This window comes from Pelodiscus sinensis, chromosome 1 (genome assembly GCF_049634645.1).
Source record: "Pelodiscus sinensis isolate JC-2024 chromosome 1, ASM4963464v1, whole genome shotgun sequence".
Classification (NCBI taxonomy): domain Eukaryota; kingdom Metazoa; phylum Chordata; order Testudines; family Trionychidae; genus Pelodiscus; species Pelodiscus sinensis.
Window position 1 is genome coordinate 225758956 of NC_134711.1, and position 15452 is coordinate 225774407.

General features: G+C 42.0%; 1 protein-coding gene across 5 annotated transcripts in view; it reads left to right on the plus strand.

Moving 5' to 3' along the window:
- Positions 1 to 15452, plus strand: part of HERC2 (HECT and RLD domain containing E3 ubiquitin protein ligase 2) — a 201837-nt gene that overhangs the window by 65593 nt on the left and 120792 nt on the right. For all 5 annotated transcript variants that reach the window (XM_075916267.1, XM_075916303.1, XM_075916286.1 and 2 more), the window contains exons 20-23: positions 2716 to 2894; positions 5361 to 5545; positions 7527 to 7682; positions 8268 to 8453. In XM_075916267.1, coding sequence (XP_075772382.1) covers positions 2716 to 2894; positions 5361 to 5545; positions 7527 to 7682; positions 8268 to 8453 — 706 coding nt within the window. The remainder of the gene's footprint in view (positions 1 to 2715; positions 2895 to 5360; positions 5546 to 7526; positions 7683 to 8267; positions 8454 to 15452) is intronic.

Genomic DNA, 15452 nt, shown 5'->3' on the forward strand with positions numbered 1-15452 from the left:
GCCCTGTTGTAGAGACCCTTCTTTTTTCCTGAGAAGGAAGAAAAACCTGAGACCTACCAAATATGCATGTACCATGAGAGAAAGTTGCATGCTGCTTCTTTTGTGAAGGAACTATAACTTGTTAGGCCAGATCTGTGCTAAAGGGGAAGGTCAAATTAAGATAGCAACTCCAGCTACTGTAATTACATAGAAGGAGTCGATGTACCTTAATTCGAGTTTCCAGGTGGTCTACACAGTGGGAGGCTGATGGGAGCAAGTGCTCCCATCAGTTTCTTACTCCTTGTGAGGACCAGGAATACTGGTGCAGATAGGGCTGCCCTCTTGAGTTCTATTTAGAGGGTCTTTAGACATGGCATTAGAGAGTATCTTCTAACTGTTTTGGAACTAGAAGTAGGTAGATTCCAAGATTTGCCTACAAATAATGCAGCAATCTCTTAGTCCCATGGTATTAACATGTAATTTGTTTTTCCCTTATTCTGGTGCCATTCAAAAGCCTTAAGAAAAATAAATAAGATTGAGTCAAGCTGATGTAATTACAATGCTCAGGGGTGTAATGCTCCATTCTCCTGAGCACAATACCTATGCCGGCTTAGCCTCCCATGTAGCATCAGCTAGGTTGATGAATGAATGCTGCAGTTGACCAAGCTACTGTTGCTTGGGGAAGGTGGAGTTCCTATGGGAAATTCTCCCCCACCCCCCATCCACATTGCTGTAGGAAACATCTGCCATATGGCACTATAGTGACATAGCTATGTTGCTTTAGTGCACGTAGAGTAAACATGGCGATAGTCTTACATTGAACCATTGAAGGACTGCTTTATATCAGTGGTTCTCAACCCAGGGCAGGGGGTCTGCAAGCTAGTTTTAGGAGGTCCTCCAAGGAACAGTATTAGATTCTCGGGGGACATGGTAGAAAGCCGAAGCTCTGCCATGTGGGGTGAAGGCCAGAACCTTCAGCCCTGCCATCTTGGATTGAAGCCAAAGCCTGAGCAACTTTGCTTTGTGAGGACCCCTCTGGCATGTGTTCCTAGGAAGTTGACTTGCTTGCTGCTCCTTAATGTCAGTCATTGCTTTTATATGCAGAAAAACAGTTGGGGCATTGGTGAGCTGTGGAGTTTTTATAGCGTGTAGGGAGGAGCTTCAGGAAGAAACAGGTTGAGAACCTGTGCTTTATATGTCCCTTAAGAGTCTTGAGGCTTCAATCCCTTTTTTTTCCAATATTCCTACAGTAGAAGGAATGTACTGACCTTTCCTGCACCATGTTTTTCGTAGTCTGTTTTCCTGCCTATGAGAGAAGCTTTTACAATTAATTGGGAATTTTAAAAAGGCATAAAGATGCTTCTGTCCTGCAGGAAGAGAACCACTGTAGCATACTATAGTTTGGACAGTGTTGATTTAGTAGTCTTCAGAATTTTTTCATTTAATCTGACCTTCCCACTATTTTGTTTTTTGTACAGATATACTTTAATAAAACCTTGAGGGTTCAAGCATCAACCGTTTTTTATTAGAAGAGTAAGGCTCTTTCCCCTTAGTCTCCCATTCCCCATGAGACTTAATGTGCCTTTGATTTCCTCCTAGATCTTTTACCTCATGATGGAGCTCAGCCTGTGCTTCATGACCTGTTACCCTGCCTTAAAATTCTCCTCCCCTCTCGTTTATCATGTAGATTATAAATGTTGTTTGCCTTGATCAGAAGGTTGGGAAAGACATACTGCTCCCTTGGATCTCCTTACATTCTCTTTCATTAGGATAAAATGGTCTTGCTCACGGGCCTTATTTTTCTTTTCAAGTTTGCTATCTTCTCAGCATAACTAGGATACTCTTTGATTTCTGTTCTGGATTCAGGGCAAAAAGAGGATATAGCATAGTATTAGTGTTCACCGGGCACATTTCAATCTATTCTTCTAGGTTACAGAAATCTAGACACCTGTTTCTTCTGAAACAAAGAACTAAGGCTTGCAAGTCCTTCTGTTCATGTAGGCCAGATGCTATTTGGCTTATGTAGAGTTGATGCTTACAAAAGAACAGTAATATGCTGCCCATTTATGTACAGCCTCTGAATTCCCCATACTCTATCGTACTTGCCAGTTCCTTAGGGTTTCAGCTTCAAGTTCTGACATTTGCCTTCTTGGACTAAGCCCAAGGTTTAGTATTTTTATCCATCTGTATTAACATGAGAATTTCACTTTTAAAGGTGAACTGTTTTCTTAAGTGAAAGTTTTCAATTTTCATTGGGAGGAATCTTGGCAACAACTGGTAGAAGTATGTGGAGCCTAACTTCATGCCAAAATGCAAACTTCTCATTGGCTGCTCTCATGAGTGAAACCATGAGTGGCTAAGGCAGCCAACAGTGTGTAGGGCAAGCATTACACATTAGCCTGCATTGGTGGAATGGTTTAGACAGTAAGAAATTCTACTTTAAATTTCTTTGTAAAAATGTGTTATGTCTGCATAAGGTGGAGTATGAAATAAACTTGTTGGGTATACTTAGGCTATGTCTATACTGTGCGCTTCTTGTGGTGGTGTATAGAGTATATGGAGCCAATATGCTGCAGTTTAAAGCAAGCTACATCCCTGCTATGGTGTATGGCTACATGTGCCAGTAGCCTTTCCTACTGCCTCCCCATGCCAGCATGTTCATATCCATTAAACAAATGATTACATCTAGTGACAATGTCCTGGCTGCTTTTAACTTTAATGTTTTTTGTATTGCAGGATATTGAAGCAAAAAAAGAAGCTCAGAAGGAGAAAGAAATTGATGAGCAGGAAGCAAATGCTTCAACACTTCATAGGAGTAGGACTCCATTAGACAAAGACCTTATTAATACTGGGATCTATGAGTCTGCAGGGAAACAGAGTTTACCTTTGGTTCAGCTGATTCAGCAATTACTGAGGTATTTTCTGTTCTAAAAATGTCATGATCATGAGGCTTTTTTTTTCCTACAAAAGAAAATCCCTTTAGACTCATTCTACTGTTAAATGGGTAGAAAAGGCGAAGACTACATGTAATGGTCCCTCTCCCTCTCATGGAGAGGGAGACCACTCTGACTTGCTGTAACACTTGAGCTCAGGTTGCACTTTCAGGGCCTAGATCAGGGCTATTCAAATTGGAAGCCCGGGGGGGCCACAGTGATGCTCACAGTGCATGCCAATGGCTGCAAATTAAGTGTGGTTGCATATACAAACAAATGTATATGCAAATATTTTTTCACACTGATGGGCATGAATACAAAGATTAAGGCAAGACTACACAACACACATCTCATATGAGTCAGTCCTGCTGATATTCATAAAATGCAATATTTACCCCATTTCCACCCATCAGACAGCATTTTTTATGAGCCATGACAGTTTGGGAATTTAACTACTAAAACGCATATCAACAGAAGACCATTATATTGACTATTTTTGTTTGGCTCCCATTGTGGGCTGTGTTGAGCCCCCACGTAAACCCAAACCACACCATGGGCCACAAACAAATGTGCTGCTGGTTGAGTGTTGAGTAGCCCTGGCTTAGATATAAGTAGTCTATCGTTCTGTGCTCATTTAACACAGAGCACTGATGAGTTTTTAGTGTGCAGCCTCTCAGCTGGGGCTGGCAGTACTTAATAGTCTGGAGCCCTAGCCCTTTAGGAAAGGTTAAGCAGAGAGCAAGCTGTAGCTTGAGCCTCCTGGCCAAAGCAGCCAGCAAATACACAGCCTGGGGCTCTAGCTCATTGGGTGGTGTGGAGCAGGCTTTGCCCTAAACTTGAGCTACAGCACCCAGCAAAACACATTGTCTAAGGTCTCCCTTAGGAGTGAGCATCCATACTGTCTAGGGATTGGGGGTAGGGAGAACCACTTGTGGGTTCAGATACGGTAAGGCATTAGGGGAGTACCAGCCAAATCTAGTGTCTTAGCTTGATGAATAGTAGATGCATGCAGGCCTCCTGGCCTATGGTAGGGCATTGGTCAACCAAGGGTCAAAGGGGTAGGTGGATGCAGGCCTATCCATTTCCACTGTGTCCCAGCCCAGAGCCCTCTGAGGGGCAGAGTGATCTGCCATTGGGTCAGTAGGGATCGAGTCACAACATGCTACCTAGAGTCATTCAGCAAAGTAGCCAGTTGATGGCTACCCTGAGGTACTTTGGACCTGCCCAGGTTTTGGAAGCTCTCTAATTTGCACGTGCTCTGGCTCCTTGAGGTACACCACAAATGGAAGTCCCAACCACTCCTCCAGGTTGAGTCTCCTCGGGGGTCAGGGTACTTCAGAATGCAGATTCAGCTCCAGGGTGCCACAGTAGAGTGAAGGTGCCTGTCTCCTTTTATGGTTCCTCTTCAAAGGAGCTTCAGAGTCATGACTTCATATTTCCTGTCCCATCCTAGTATTTCCACAGAAGGGGGTTCCAGCCCCAGGGTTTGACTCCGCCCATCAGGGGAGTGTAATGCTCCCTTGCTCTCAAGTTCAGAGGAGGCTACTTGGCTGTCCTACATTCTACATAGGTATTTGTAGGTTTTGGGAGAGCTGCTGTTCGGTTGCTTCTAGACCTTGTGGTATTTTGTCATCCAATGCAAGAGCTCATAATAAAGAGCAGAACTTGCAGCCAAGTGTTACACACACATGGCAACCATGGCATGAATGGCTATTGCTACTCATTTCTGATGTATGTCAATTCTAGGGTTGATGGAGGAAGAAAGTTGAGTGTTTGATTCTTACTGCTATGCAGGAGTCATAGATAAGTAAGGACTCAAGTTTTCTGTGACTTAAAAAAAAATGAACTCTAAAAATAAAAGCCTGAGTTTTTTCTGTGATTAAAAATGACATCTATCAGCAGGAGCTCTGCCACTCTAGGCTGAAACATCATTTTGCCATATTCCTGGGTATGCACTGCAAATTCTGCATTTAGCATGTTTTGCTGTGGGAAATGGATTTCTAGAATTCCTACAGATAAGTGATCTGTGTAGCAAGCCTGGTCGCTGCTACTACCTAGGTGCCACGTGTTCTTAGAGGACTAGCAGATATAAAGGGGTAAGAAAATTTGAGAACTTTTGCAACACTCATCATTTTGATGTGACTGTAACAGGGACCCTTAGAACATATATCACCTCATAACTTTCTTCTTTACAGTGTTCTATTTCACATTGTTCAGATCATTAAATTGTGAAGATAAGCTTGTGGTGGTGGAGTCCCATTTACAGGAAAAAAACCTAAAATTCTTGGGACATTACCTCAACTAAAATAACATTCTCCAATGAACCCTTATATAGGTGTCGTAATTCTCAATAGTTAGAACAATCCCAGTGAAAACTTAATCCTTGTTTTGCTAGGCTTTTTATCTGAAAGAATAACTGCCCCATTATAATGCTTTTATATCAACTAGGAACATCGCTTCACAGACGATAGCCAAGCTAAAAGATGTGGCTCGTCGCATTTCTTCCTGCCTGGATCATGAACATTGTAGTAAGGAGAGATCTGCTTCTTTAGACTTGTTGCTGCGTTTTCAGCGTTTACTTGTTAGTAAACTTTACCCAGGAGAGAATGTTGGGCAGGTCCCTAATACATATGGTAAGTGTGTCTCTCTAGATTTACATACAAACAAATGAAAGCTTAAGCATTGTTTGTAATGCCTGGGTTACCAAATAAGTTTGTTTTCCTGTTGATGATAATCTTTAAATTTACTCATTGGCCCACCAGTTTGAGATGTTTTTTTAAACTGTTTAATATTTAAGCAAAGGAGTCAAAACATGTTACAAGAACACCACCAAAAAAAAGCCTTCTTTGAGAGAGCTATTAAAATTCAATAAATGTAAGTAAAATTTGTCAGAGAAAATTTAAGACATGATTGTAACCTATTTAAGAGGCCCAATTTTCAGAAGTGTGTGTTTATAGCTGGCCACCTACATTTATATTCAAGCACCAAAGAAGTGGTTTAGATGCCTAGACTATGTAGTTAGGCACTGAAATGTGATTTAGATACTAAATGTTAGACTCCCAATAATAAAATTTGGACCACTGTTTTAACTACATTAACATAGTGAAGCTGGACTTGTCAAAAATGCTAATTGAAACTAATTATTTATATTGGTACTTAATTTCCGTTTACTGACTTAATCTAGAACAGATAAATTAAGAACCATTTTAAAAAAAATCTGCTTTGTAGGCGGTACAGTACCTAACTTTATTTTGTCCTTGGTTACGAAAGGTAGCTAGCCAGACAACAACAATTTATTTTTTTGCCTTTTCCAATTTAGAGAAAATACAGCTTTGTTCAACAAGAACGATCTGAATACAATTTTAATATATTGGTTTTACAGGCAGCGACTGTCTTTGTAAGGTGGCTTTTATGTTTGAGATAATTTGGGTGGATTGTTCATTCCATCAGAAGTGTATACTGGGAATGATTGTTTCTCTTTGGCAATGATTTTGAGAGTTCCAATTTTACTTTTTTTATTCTACTTCATTAAATGATGACTGAAAAGTTTTTTGTAATGTCTTCAGTTCTGCAGGATATTAAAGCACACTGTAAACCTTGCAAACTGTAGAGACCATTCCATCTCTAAAACTTAATTATTTTAGTATGAAACAGTAATTAACAGTGCATAGCAATATTATTATTAAGAGTAAATAGTATTACAAATATAAGCAATGCCTTTCAGAACATATTCATTCCCTGTTCTGTATGTCTTGCTAATTGAGAATCAAAATGTATATTTTTTGTTCAGGAAGAGGAGAGTCAGCAGAGATTGCTGTTAGGGCTAATAATGTAGGGATGATTTCTGTAAGAAATGAGTTTAAAGAAGGGGTTTCAGTGAGGACAAAAGAGGATGTTTGCTAGGCAGGAGTTAGGCATGTATTCTGAGTAAGGAGAATTTAATAGACTGGTAGAATACCAAGTGCATTGAGGAGGCAGTAAATGGAAGGGAGATATTTAGAATAGCCCGAATGCATTAGTACACAATAATAAAACAAGTTGGAAATCTTACATAGAAAGATTGTAATTATCCAAATTGAACTTCACCTTGGACCTCAGGTTTAAACATTCACCTATAATTTTGAAGATTTCCATGGGAGTTTAATGCCACTTGATATTACATTAACAAAAATGGTGGCCGCAGCAGCAGCATATGTCCAAAACATGTTGACTTAGAAGGAAGAAAGATACCTACTAAATTGGTAGCAAAACTTCTAGCAGTATCAGAGACAACTTCCCTGAAAGTCTCGCTCACATCAGGTTAGAAATGGCCATAAATAGCATAGGAGATTTAATGCTACTGCAGCTCCAGGTTATCATGTTTACAGGCTTTATTTATATTCTGATTAGTCTGTGCTCTTAAAAAACAAACAAAAAAAACCCCTCCAAAAACGCAGCATCTCGGACTTAAACTTAGTTCTGTACCAAAAATGTGCTTTTTTTCTTAATTGAGTGTTAATATTGAGGTGGTGTTTGAGTGGTTTGTAAGTAGTATAGAATCCAAAGGGAAGCTTTTATTTTATTCATTTCAGTAGTTACTTGGATTGTTTTCTGTGACCCTTCACTTTTTCATAGGCCCTGAGCTTCTAGGAGTTGGTTCTCTGCTAAAGAAATACACAGCACTTTTGTGCACACACATTGGTGATATACTACCGGTGGCAATCAGCATTGCATCCACTAGTCACAGACATTTTGCAGAAGTATCTCGGGTTGTGGATGGAGATTTAACAGGTATCTTTCATTTTCTCCTGGAAAATCAGTATGTAGCAAACATCTCATTTCCCTGTACATAATCATTTAGGTCAGGGGCGGGGGAACCAGTTGTAGTCTCCGGCTTGCCTGGATCTGACCCCCAAGGCTCGGGGCTCCCCCACCCCAGCACTGGGGAGCCTGTGCTGCCGCTCCACCCCTCCATCAGTCCTCCTGCAGGGCTGGAGCACACAGAATCTACTAGCCCAAGTCCCCCCAGGCTCTGGTATATGAGAGGAATGTGGGCGAGTGTCTTCTCAGTCGGGGAGGAGGGGGGTTTGTTTTGTTTTTCTTCTCACTTCAGTGGCCCCCAACCCAAAGAAGGTTCCCCATGGCTGATTTAGGCTATATTGTTGATAATATATGAAACTTTTGACTCTCATTAAGTTGAGTGTGTGTGTCTCCAAATTAAAAAGAAGATGCAAGGAAGAGCACATTAAAGGGAGAGAGAAAAAGATAACTTTAAAGTAGTAAGTAAAAAGGAGAATAAATACTGTGGACCAGATCAAAAGTCCCCCTATACATCTACCTGTCTCATCTTAAGTGACAGTGTTTTCTGCTTTCTAGGTGTTCTCCTTCCAGAATTGGTAGTTTCTATAGTGTTGCTTCTCAATAAAAATGCTGGACTGATGCAGGAAGCTGGTGCTATTCCTCTGTTAGCTGGCCTTCTAGAGCATCTGGACAGATTCAACCATCTGGCTCCTGGAAAAGAAAGAGACGACAATGAGGATTTAGCATGGCCTGGAATAATGGGTATGTTGCACTTACTGAAAGCAGTTAGAACACTTAGTTGGGATTTAATATACACATTTGTGACTATCAGTCTTACACTATTTAAAATTCCTTTCCATGAAGCAAAGCACAATCCTTTTTAACAATAGTATTATTTAAATTCAAAACTTTAAAATTTCCTTGTTTTATCAAACTGTTGTTGTACTGTTTATTGTGAATTATGTCAGTGATACATTTCTCATGTTTTAATTGCTATTTAAACTTGTCTATCAAAAGAAACATTTTTTTAAATTTTGTTTGTTGGGGTAACTTCCATAATCATAAACATTTACTGAAGATAAAATTTATTTAAAATTTATGTAGGAAGGAAGAGGCGGTGCTGTAGTAGGTGGCTCAGAGTATAGCAGCTGCTCCTAACACTTATACCAAGGAACTTAATTCAAAATCTTAATTTGGCAAATTTATTATACCTTATTCTTTCCATCTAAAGCCACAAATTTAGTATGGTAATCTACCTCCGCAAAAACGGTCAGAGCTGCCGAAATGATGGGTGTGTATTGGAGCACTATGAGAGCAGTTTTGTGGTATCTGCCTCATCTTTCCAATACTATTGATTGCTTCTTTCATGACCATTTTTGAACCATTAAATAGTTTCTTCTCCTCTACCTACAAGTCATGTCTGGTTTTTGGTTCCTTGGAGACAAGCTGTTGATGTCTTCCTCCAGCACTGGAAATTTGTTTATAGTCTGTAGCGAGGGTACCAAACTGTGGTATGAGAGCTTGATGTCCATCAGTTCACTTAGTGACTCTGTATGGAGAAGGTGGCATTGAAGTTTGGGAACAGCTGGCCTGTAATGTTATGGGGTTATGAATTGAAAGTAGTACTGAAATTATAAGGATTTTTACATGTAATGGTACAGGTTGGACTTCCCTGTCTGGTACCCTCGAGACCTGGATGGTCCCGAACCGTGAAGGTCAAGGTTTCCTTCCTGGCAGCCAGCCCCTCTGTATGTTAACCATTGGTGGTGTTTGGAAGCTTAGCTGCTTCTAATTTGAGTTTTCACTATAGACCAGGCATGTCCAAAGTCCAGCCCGCGGGCCAATTGCGGCCCGTGTTCCGGTTTAATATGGCCCCACAGGTAATTTTGCAATATCTATCTTTTAAGGCCCCCAACAAATCCATATGTATTGAGATGAATACATTCTAAAATCTCAGTTAATGTCAGTTGGTCTAAATCAGTTATAAATATATTTGGACACAACATGTATACTTGGTGTTATGTTCCTGTTCATATTTTTTGAACTTAAAAGTTGACAGACAACCTTTATTACCAATAATATGTTATGTACTTTACAATGTTCCTGACATATATTTCAGCTTCCTGGATTTTTTTTCATCTGGCCTTCAGATATGAAAGGCAGAGTGATTTAACACCTGTTTAGATTTGTCATCCATGTGACGAAATGAAAAGTATGCCGTTTGCAATAAACTTTGCATAAAATAGTTAATTTGCATTTAATTTTAATGGTTCAAAGAATGTCAGGCAAAATGGTCGGCCCTCACGCATGTTCACTTCATCAAATCTGGCCCTCCTTGAAAAAAGTTTGGACTCCCCTGCTATAGACTGATGAGGTGCTCAACTGACTACTGGTGCTGTTTCAATCAGAAGCTGATAATTTCTTTGACATTTCTTCAGGAATTTGTCTAAATTTGCCTAATTAAACTATAGAATTCATTTTGTGTTGCGTTGAGCAGTGTTGCATCTTGGTCTCCATAATTTTGAGTTTTTCTTTTACATTTCTTCCTCTGATTTTTTCAAGATAAGCTAGTTGAAAATGTATTTTCACTTGTGTAATAGTTTTGAATTCCTGTGCCTTTACCACAGAGTCCTTTGTTTCTGTGTGGTGTATGTGACTTGAACTCTCTTCTAATGGAAACTTCTACTGTCAGATGAATGAGGGATTGTGAACTTGAGGCTTGTGTAGCAATAGTGGGGAGACTGGCAGTGAAACACGTCTTTATTCGTAATTACTACTGATGGTGCATGTATCTCCTCAAGGTGTCTTATTTATTAACTGGTAGGCACCTGTAGGCTTTCTGATCTCCTTCCAAGGCACTAATAGATAATTGCCCAGAATAGAAATAGCAGGCTGGCAGTCCTTTCTGTGCATCAGCACACTAGAGAAGTGCTCACAGTTGCCAAGCAATCTCTGTCTATAGTTTGTGTGCTGTGGATGGGAGTTAGAACCAGTAGTTGTCATGACAGTTTTGACTCGTTCTGAAGCAGACACTGGAGGTTTTAACGAACTATCTCTTGAGATTTGAACATTAAGGAGAACAAGACACATGTTGTTTTTAAACCTGAAACGCTAATGGGGCTTTGTCTTCAGCACACTTGTATGGAGCTAACAAAAGAATTGGTCGAATGACACTCTTTATTTGCACAGGCACTCAATCTACTAGGGGGGACACACATTGGGGGGGAGCACAATAAAAATAAGTGTTTGTTATTACAGTTCCTTCTGATAAAGTTGCAGTAATTTTAGGTGAAATGTTTCTCTCCCTTGATAACAGTTGATTAGACTAAACCCAATAATGCCCATCATATAGGTATACAGGCAGTCCCCGGGTTACGTACAAGATAGGGAATGTAGGTTTGTTCTTAAGTTGAATTTGTATGTAAGTCGGAACTGGTACATATTGTAGGGGAAACTCTAGCCAAACATTTCTCCAGAGCTCAGTTTTATTCTCCCACACCTCACTTCCCTCAATCCTTTATTCTCAAGCTGAGGTGTCTGCTGAGAAAAGCCGCTCTGCGTCTCCCTGGTCTGCTGGGAGGGGGGGGGGGGGGGGGGCGCTAGCTTCGCGTCTCCCTGGTCTGCTGGGGGGAAGCAGCTAGTGCGGGGTTGCCTCACCCCGTTTGTAAATAGGGATCCGATATAAGTCGGATCCATGTAACCCAGGGACTGCCTGTATTAAAAATGAGGAAAAGCATATATGTAGAACTCTGTTGTTATCCCCTTCCTTCCCACCCAGCAGAAAAATGCTTAGAGGAGTTTAAAGTTGCTTAAAATCTTTTAACAGCCATGTTACTTGCAGTATAATACCTTGGTCGGCATCAGGTTTTTTGTTTATTTTAAATTCTGAGGAGTATGTCTATGCCTCCCTAGTGTCATTTGTGCCAATGCAAAGAGCTGGTAACCTGACAGACCTCAGATAGTAGTTGTGAATGAAGAACCATGGGTGTAAGTATAGGTTCCACGTGGGTCTGTTGAAGGCCTGATGCTGATCAATAAACTTAATCAGGAAGTAAAGTGAAAATGGATAATACAAATTGGTATGAAGATTATCAGAGTGATAAATCATGAAGACATTTATACAGAGGAGTCTGGATCACTTGTTAATCTGGGCTCATTCAAATAATATATATTTTAATACAGCCAAATGCAAGGTCATATATCCAGTAATGAAGAATGAAGGCCATGCCTAAAGACTCGGGGGGGGGACTGTATTTGAAAGCAATGACTGAAAAGATTTATGGATCTTAGTGGACAACTCAAGATGAGCTCCAGTGTGATGCTGTCACAAAAAGGACTAATGCTTACTTTGGGTTGAAGAGGGGAGTAGGGAGCTAATTTTTACCTGTGCATATGGTATTGGTGAGAGATGCTAGAATACCGCATACAGTTTTGATGTCAATATTTTAGCTTCCCTCAGACTCCATAGTCAGGTGGAGGAGGAGGAGGAGGAAGGGTTGAGGGATGGGAGTAAGCACCAATATCTTTCCCAGACCACACTTGAAGAAAGACTTCTGCCCTGCTGCTACTCTTGCTTCACCACCTCCTGGGTAAGAGACCTGCTCCTTTAAAACTAAGAACATCCAACTGCAGGTATTGAATCCAGCCTTTGCCAGGGGCAGGCTTAAACTCAAGAGGCTGCTGCTGGTAGCAGGGTGTGTCAGAGGATTGCCCTTTGGGGCAGACCAAGAGTCAGGGTGTATCTTGTGTTGTGGTGGTGGTTTGTTTGCGCGCGCGTGTTTGTGTGTGGTTTTGTATTTCTTTGTTTGTGCTGGTGAGAGCAGCATGTTGGTTTTGTGGTGGCCTATTCAGCGCCTGGTGACAGCAGGGAGGGCAGAGGAAAGTTCTTGGTGAGAGAAGGTTATGGCTAGTGGTCCTCTCGATGCCCAGGTCAATGGCTAAAGCACCACTGGAAGAGAAATCAAGCCGCATCCTATTGCGGGTTAGAGCTGAATTGCAAGCCTACTCTATAGTGGTGCTGACAGCAAAGAAAAGCTACTTCTCCATTGTCAGCCGAAATGGTCAGGACTGTGTGTGTGTGTCACACCCAAGTCTTCAACTGCTGAGACGCAAAGTCTCGTTGCAGTGGGCAGCCTAGGAGGCTGGAGGGCGCCCCGAAAAATAGTTTAACGTCTGTGACTTTACTGCTAGGACCGGGGTCCCATCGCAGAGGGCAGCCAACAGGCTCTCAGATGCCCTGAGTTTGTAGGAAGAGCTTATTACACCTCAGATTTTAGCTGCTAGGATACAGAAATCCCTTCGCAGCGGGCAGCCTGGGGAGGCTGAGAGGTGCCCCAACGGATCTGTCTCCTGGAAGGGACACAATCCAAAACACCCAAGCTCTTCTTATACCTGTCCCTTTTGACTGGCTGAAGTTCATTTGTTTGTGTTCGGTTCGGGTACAGCAGCACTGGTTCAAGTCAGAAGCTTGACACGCACTGGCTTATTTATAGGAGAAAGAAAGAGAAACGAAATAAAGAAACTTGGTTCAGTATATATATATTTTATAAGTGAATGAGGGCACCCCACTTATTCCCAAAGTTTATAGCTAAATCACCTTACCAAAGGCAGTTTACAATAGAAATGAAGCAGCTTGCCTTAAACTATAATAAAGTAACTAAACTTATAACAGAGTGACAATTAAAGTATACACATAAAGAAAACACATTGCAGGTACGATTCTCACCCCTGCATTCTAGACTTGGCGTGGCCAGCGTCTTTCTCTCAATCCCTCGGGAAGAAGTAGGGTGAGGTTGGGCGTCCCACGGACCTCGGGAGACAATCAATACCTGCCAGCAGGTGTAGGTGATTGGAGCTCAAATGGGGTGGGCAACTCAACCCTCTTTATACCCCTTGGGTCACATGGGCTTCTTCCTGGTCTCAAGTGGCCAATTAGGAAAAATGGCTTTGAACGCCAAGTTTCCCACGAAGGGTGCAAAGCATAATTCACACCTGGGAAGATGCAGACAATGGGCACCTCTGGTATGTGATGGGCGAAGATTCCTCTCCTGAGACAGTGCAGGCGTGTCAATTACTGATACTAGCCATCACGGCGACGGGAGGCCTCCCAGTCATCAGCTAGCCCATTTACTGTCTGGTTTCTGTTTATGGTAGTGTCAGGGACAGGCACCACACCTGCGTTCCCAGGGTATCAAAGGCTGACTGCCTTTCTCTTGCTCTCTGGGGGAGGGGGGGAACAAGATGGGGTTCGTGTCTGGCTACATCCATCCGCATCGCATTTGCACAGCGCTGTCGGGTGGAATTGTTTTGAATGGGGTGGGGCCTCTTACAGTTTAGTCATTGTGATGAGATGGAGGATCCCTCAGCAATCCACTGGGACTTGTTTGTGAAGCATTTTGCAGGTAAGATCGTTTGCACCTGGTCTGACTTGGACTCTGTCATGTAAGCGGGGTACGGAATGTATTGAGCACGCTGCCTAGTTGCTTTTCTTTTTATCGCTTTTGGCTTTTGCAGACTGAAGATGCGGACAAGGTGCTTGGAAGAATGCAACTGACCATGTTCTTGCTCGACCCTTGCCCTTTGTGGCTTATTAAATCAAGTCAGGAAGGGATGACTGGTTGGGTCCAGGGGATGATTAATGTTTCTTTTAGATCTGGGACACTTCCCACCTCCTTGAAAGAGATGGTGGTAAAACTATTCCTAAAGAAGCCTTTCCTGAATTCACACAATTTGGATAACTGTCACCCAGTCGCTAATATTCCCTTCATGGGCCAAGGTACTCGAGTGGGTGGTGGCGTTGCAACTCCAAGCTTTCTTGGAAGAAACGAATTATCTGGATCCAGGAACAGCCTGAGGCCGGCTGCAGTAGCTGGCGCCCCAGGCGGAGAACGCAATCAGCTTCCCCGCCTGCAGGGCCGTCAATGGACTCATGTCATCGGCGGGCGCTCCTGTGACGTCATCATCGGGCAGCGGCGCCCTAGGCAGTGCCTTAATCTGCCTATAGTCACAGGCCGCCCCTGTCTAGATCCATTTCAGTCTGGCTTCAGGTCTGATTTTGGAATGTAAACTACCTTGGTTGCCCTGATAGACGACCTATGCCAAGAGATTGACAAGGGGCCCTGTTGATTCTCTTGGACCTTTTGGTGGCTTTTAATACCATGGTACCCTTCTGGAGAGCTGGTGGAGTTGGGTATTGGAGGCACTGTTTTGCGGTGGTTCTGGTCTTACCTGACAGCATGCTTTCAGAAGGTGGCTTTAAAATTTTGTAAGCTGCCTTGAATATTTTAAATAGAGAGGTGGGGTAAAAATAGTTTTAGAAGTATTTTAAATAGGGTTTTTGAAGAACCAGAGAGGCTATAGAGAACTACAAAAAGATTAGAGGCTGGCGAAATATCCTTTGCAGTAAGAGACTTAAAAACCTTAAGGCTATGTCTACACTGTTGGCTTTTGCCGGCATAGAGTCTGTAAATGAAGCGCTGATTAGCATTTTGTCGCACTTCGTTTCCATAATCTATTTGAGCCATTTTTGCTCAAGCGGTTTTTGTGCAAGAACAAGCAGTGTGGACGTTTCCTTTTTGCGCAAAACCCCCTTTTTGTGCAAGATCCTTATGCCTCTCATGGAAAAGGTATTCAGTGCTTTCCACGCTATCAGATGAGGAAGTGAGGGTAGAGACACTTGGGATTTGCTACATATCTGTGCAAGTGGACTGTACTGTCTGCTGCTGTGTGTTTGATATAACTATAATACTTATGAAATTGTTT